The 5,000-nt window shown below is 40.8% G+C and overlaps 1 protein-coding gene across 5 annotated transcripts in view; it reads right to left on the bottom strand.

The window, feature by feature from the left end:
- The window catches only part of LOC122631676 (paired box protein Pax-6-like), a 90,226-nt gene that overhangs the window by 32,759 nt on the left and 52,467 nt on the right, over positions 1–5,000 (bottom strand). For all 5 annotated transcript variants that reach the window (XR_006327754.1, XM_043817678.1, XM_043817652.1 and 2 more), the window contains exons 5-6: positions 3,695–3,897; positions 3,310–3,419 (exon numbers count right to left, since the gene is read on the bottom strand). Coding sequence is in view for 4 of the 5 variants with exons in the window: in XM_043817678.1 (XP_043673613.1) it covers positions 3,310–3,419; positions 3,695–3,897 (313 nt within the window). In the remaining variant the exon portion in view is untranslated. The remainder of the gene's footprint in view (positions 1–3,309; positions 3,420–3,694; positions 3,898–5,000) is intronic.

The raw sequence follows: 5,000 nt of genomic DNA, 5'->3' as shown, positions 1-5,000 counted from the left end.
GTAGAGGAAAGATGTGAAAGAGGAGGAACAGGAAGAAGAGAACGAGGAGGGGTAGGAGGAGAAGAAGCTTGCATGGTAGCAATGTCAGCGATATTGAAATCCTACGATGGAATTCAGGACTCGTGTCCTCTTTTCTTTTTGTTTCATTTTTTTTTCTTGTTTTTGTTTCCTTCTTTTTTTTTTTCTTCTTCCCTCTCTTCTTCATTCACTATCGTGGCGTCCGTGCGGGGGTTTGGAAGGTGAAAAAACAATGGTCGCGCGACCCGAACCCCTTTTTCGTTTCGATCAACGCGCGGAGCCTTCTCTTCTGCTCCTCCTTCACCTCCCACCCTTTTCATCCACCCACTACCACTCTTCTTCTCTCTTCTTCCACTCGCTCGTTGAATTCTTCTTCCTCTTTCTATCCTCGGTACTTTTTCTCTCTCTCTCTCTCTCTCTTTCTCTCTGTTTTTTCTCTTTCTCTCTGTCGTGAAATTCTTCTGCATGCCGTTGCATCGTCTCGTCTCGCGTAAGCCGGCACAATGCATCCCTGGGACGCATTGTGGATCGGTCTCACCAGACACCCCAGCGACGATGATGACGTCAACGACGTCGACGACGACGACGACGACGACGACGACGACGAGGATTGCGATTTTGTCACCAAAAAGTTACGCGATCGTCCTTCAACGAAATGTCCTCTTTTTTTCTCTCTCTTTTCTTTTCTCGTTTTGTTTCTCTTTTTTCTTAATTTCTTTTTACCTATGGTTATTCGTACGACATGTATTTACATGTAGATACGTACATTCTACATTATTTATATTTATGCAATAACTCTTTTATATACGAAAAACCGTACTCTATAATATTTACACGTAAGTGTATTCACATTTTATATGACCATACAATGTTTATTTATACGTATATACTTTACGTAGGTTTGTTTTTCGCTTTCTTTTTCTTGTCTTTTATTTCTTTCTGTCTTTTTTCTCTTCTTCGACAGATCATATCTCGGAAGACCATATATACATATAAGTGTGTATTTGAAATCGAAAGAAGAGCCTAGAGGTGGTGCGATGATTGCGTAGTAATCTGCTTTCGCTTTGCTTTCCTACCGAAGGGTTGGGAAAGAGAGAGTATGGTTGTTAGCCGGAGGCATGCTTGGGTCCTCTCTCTATCTCTTTCTCTCTCTCTCTCTTTCTCGATAACATCTATCGAGAACAGCTGAGAAAGAGAGAGAGAGAGAGAGAAAGATATATATATATATATATATATATATATATATACACATAAATACATATATACACACAATATATATACCATGTAGAGAAGAGAGAAACAACCCTCCTGACACGAGTTATCCTATAAACGGTAGGCACCCCCGCGCAGAAATCTACGGATAATCCGGCCCCGGGGGCCCGCGTGTGGTTGAACGCTCGCAACAGTTACCATATTTGATTGTGCCCCCTTCCTACCAGTGCGGAATACGAAATGACGTTCATGTTGAAGATCAGAGGACCTGTCTTTGCCATTCCGTTGGTGTATCTATCTACTTGTTTCAAGAGAGACAGAGAGAGAGAGAAAGAAAGAGAGAGAGAGAGAGAGAGAGAGAGAGAGAAAGAGAGGGAGAAAAAAGAAAAAAAAAAGAACAAAGAAATCATTTTTGTTTGTTCATACAGAAAGGATTGTATTATATTTTAAACGATCTACTGATATTTCTTAAATATCAATTAAAAAATGTCTATCGGTCAGAACGACGAAAACAATCTTAAACAAATTTATTGATCCTTCTGACTTCATTTACAAATTAAGTTTATTGTTTATAGTTGTTTTTTTCTTTATCGAAAGAGAAAGAAAGAGAGAGAAGAAAAGAATTTGTTTTATATCGAGAAAAAGTATTGTCCTCCGTTGGGACGTTAGAAAAATTGTTAAAATCGTTTTCTTGAAAAAAAAGAAGAAAAAAAAAAAAGAATTATAAACGAAACCACCGATCGTTTTCAACGCTTAGCAGCAATAATTTAATTGATTTAAACGGAACGAAAATAATAAACGGACACGTCATTTCTCATTTGATCGATGAATCGCAACCTCAGTAGTACCCCTCATTCTCTCTCTCTCTCCCTTTCTTTCTCTCTCTCTCCCTCTCTCTCTCTCTCTCTCGTTCTCTGTACGTTGCTGTACGATGGCGTGAGGAAAAAGAGTGAGAAAGAAATCGTGCGTTTGATGTCGCGGCAAAAGGGAATGGAGACGCGACGAGGGGAATAGAAAGTACAGAGAGAGAGAGAGAGAGAGAGAGAGAGAGAGAAAGAGAGGGTGGGTGAGGTGCACAAGGGTTGTAGTTTCGCGTCGGTCGGCCAGTCGGTTGGTCGAGCGTAACCACGTTTGTCTATACTCACCCTGTCATCCTCCCACCCCTGTTCACCCTCACCCTCACTCTCTCTCTTTCTCTTTCTCTTTCTATTTCTCTTTTCACCGCCCCCTCCCCGTTCTTCCGTGCTTAAACGTTACAATTATTACCGGAAAAGCGCTGCACACGCATGCGGCAAACCGCGGGAGCCACCGGCGGAATTACATTGATATTAGTATTGTTTCGGCCGGGAGATTAATTAATTAAAACGCTCTTCTATATACGCGCGGCTCGACCCTCTCCCGCGCACTTCACCACTCGCCTTTCCCCATCTATCGTACATATATATCATATATATCATATGTGTGTGTGTGTGTGTGTGTGTGTGTGTGTTGTATGTATGTAGGTGTGTAGATGTATACGTATGTATATATTTATGTACATACATGCTCTAACAAACGGGGTGGTAACTGGGCGACGAATAATCGACCGAACAACGTTCACGTTCGGACTTACAGGGTGGATAAAAATTATCTGTCATCGAATGACGATTTTCAAATTCAACGATTGTTCTTGTTGATCGGATCATACTGCACTGTATGGTACGAAATTGATCATGTACTTTTCAAAGTTCGTATTATATCGGACGTTTGATATGTATGAGTATTCGTTGATATAATAATAATAATAATAATAATAATAATAATAATAATAATAATAATAATATCTGATCAAAATTGTAAATTAAATAAATCGTTTGTTGTTAGTTCGAAAAAGATTATTGGTTCGTTAAAGGGACGTCAACACGTCATTTGATTATTGTCAAAGGCACTGTGTGACGACTTTGAAGCGAATAAAGAAGAAAGGGAGAGTGAAAGAAAGAAATAGAGAAAAAGAAAGCGAGAGAGAGAGAGAAAGAGAGAGGGAGAGAGAGATAGAGTAAAGGAAAGAGAAAGAGAAAGAGAAAGAGAAAGAAGACTCACCCTTTTTGGCGTGGAGAATATCAGCGGGATCAGGCGGTAGCGCCGTGCAATGGCTCGGACTCAGACTAGGCTGAAGACTCGAGAAAGGGCTTCCCGCACCCGACGGATACCTTAAAAATCGAATCTTCTTTATTTTCTATTACTACCGGCTTCTTGCTCGACGAATGTCATTCAAAATATTAAAAACTAGATTATATTTAAAATTTAATAGTATATATATATATGTATGTATGTATATATAAATAAATCATGAAAGAGAGAGAGAGAGAGAGAGAGAGAGAGAGAGAGAGAGAGAGAGAGAAAGAGAGAGAGAAAGAGAGAAAGTATGCTTATGCATGTATGTGTGTATGCGTTAAGATCGTTGTTAAGAAACTCGATAACTCACCAGGGATTGGGTCTTGACCAGCCAGTGGTCTGTCCATTCAGTAGCCTGAGCTTGTCGTAAACGCTCTCGGCAGGACTACCAGCGCCAACACCTACGCCGATGCCAACTCCAACTGCCCCTACACCCTGTTGCTGTTGCTGCTGTTGTTGTCTTTGTTCCTTCTGTGCCGCCAAGTTCCTCAATACCCTGTTGATGGACGAAACCTGAAGAAAGAAAAGCAAAGAAAGAAAAGAAAAAAAAGAACGAAAACAGGAAGGAAAGGAGGAAAAAGAAAAAAAAAGAGAGAGAGAGAGAAGGAAAGAAGAAAAAGAGAGATAGATAGATAGATAGATAGAGAGAGAGAGAGAGAGAGAGAGAGAGAGAGAGAGAGAGAGAGAGAAAGAAAAAAAAAGGAAAAAGAAAAGAACAGGCATATACTGATCATTGAACGATTGCGCGATTCGCTTAATTATTTCGTTCGACTCTTAGATAAACATTTAATAGATACCAATAGATGACGATCTTTGAATTTATTTATTTAGAATATCGAGATGATGAAAGTAATGATATGATATATTATTAGCGAGGATTAATGGGAATAGGAAGAAAGGGTTAGAATCGTAACGAGTTAGGTAGGACAGAATCGTCGAAGGTCGAAGAGGAGAAAGGGGACAGGTGGGATAGGGTGAGATGGGGTGATAGTGAAGGGAGGTAATGGGGTGAGGTAGGGGGAAGTAGAAGGAGAAGGAAGGTAGATGGAGATGGATGGAAATGGGAAAGGAGGAGGAGGAGCAGTTGGAAGCGCTTCTGCCCGATGAAATGCGACGAGAGAGCGGTAATTAAAACGATGCGGTGAGCGCTTGCCGATGTGTGTACCACGAGGGAGTTAATTACCTCCGCCTTCAATTATATCCGTCTCGCGCCACTCCAAGGGGACTTTGGCTTCTGCCAACGTAAGTACGCACTCGCACGTCTGCGCCACTTGCGATTGGGTGTAAAGCGTGCGCTACGTTGCCTGTTAGTTCCTTGATATGTGAACTGATTATATATAAATGTCTATGTACATATACTTAGATACATATATATATATATATTATATAAATATAGGTATATATATGTGTGTGTGTGTGTGTTTGTACGTGTGTATGTATATGTCTTACGCGCCCGAAAGAGACTATTCGAATACTCTCACACTGAATTCTTCCTTACGCGAGCTGATGCGCGCCGCGTTGTAGCAGAGGGAATTGGCTAATTTACCAGAGATTCGATTTTCCTTCCATCTCTCTCTCTCTCTCTCTCTCTCTCTCTCTCTCTCTCTCTCTCTCTC

The sequence above is a fragment of the Vespula pensylvanica genome, chromosome 1 (assembly GCF_014466175.1).
Source record: "Vespula pensylvanica isolate Volc-1 chromosome 1, ASM1446617v1, whole genome shotgun sequence".
Lineage (NCBI taxonomy): Eukaryota > Metazoa > Arthropoda > Insecta > Hymenoptera > Vespidae > Vespula > Vespula pensylvanica.
The sequence above is the reverse complement of the archived record's forward strand: the minus strand, read 5'-3'. Positions and strand labels throughout refer to the sequence as shown.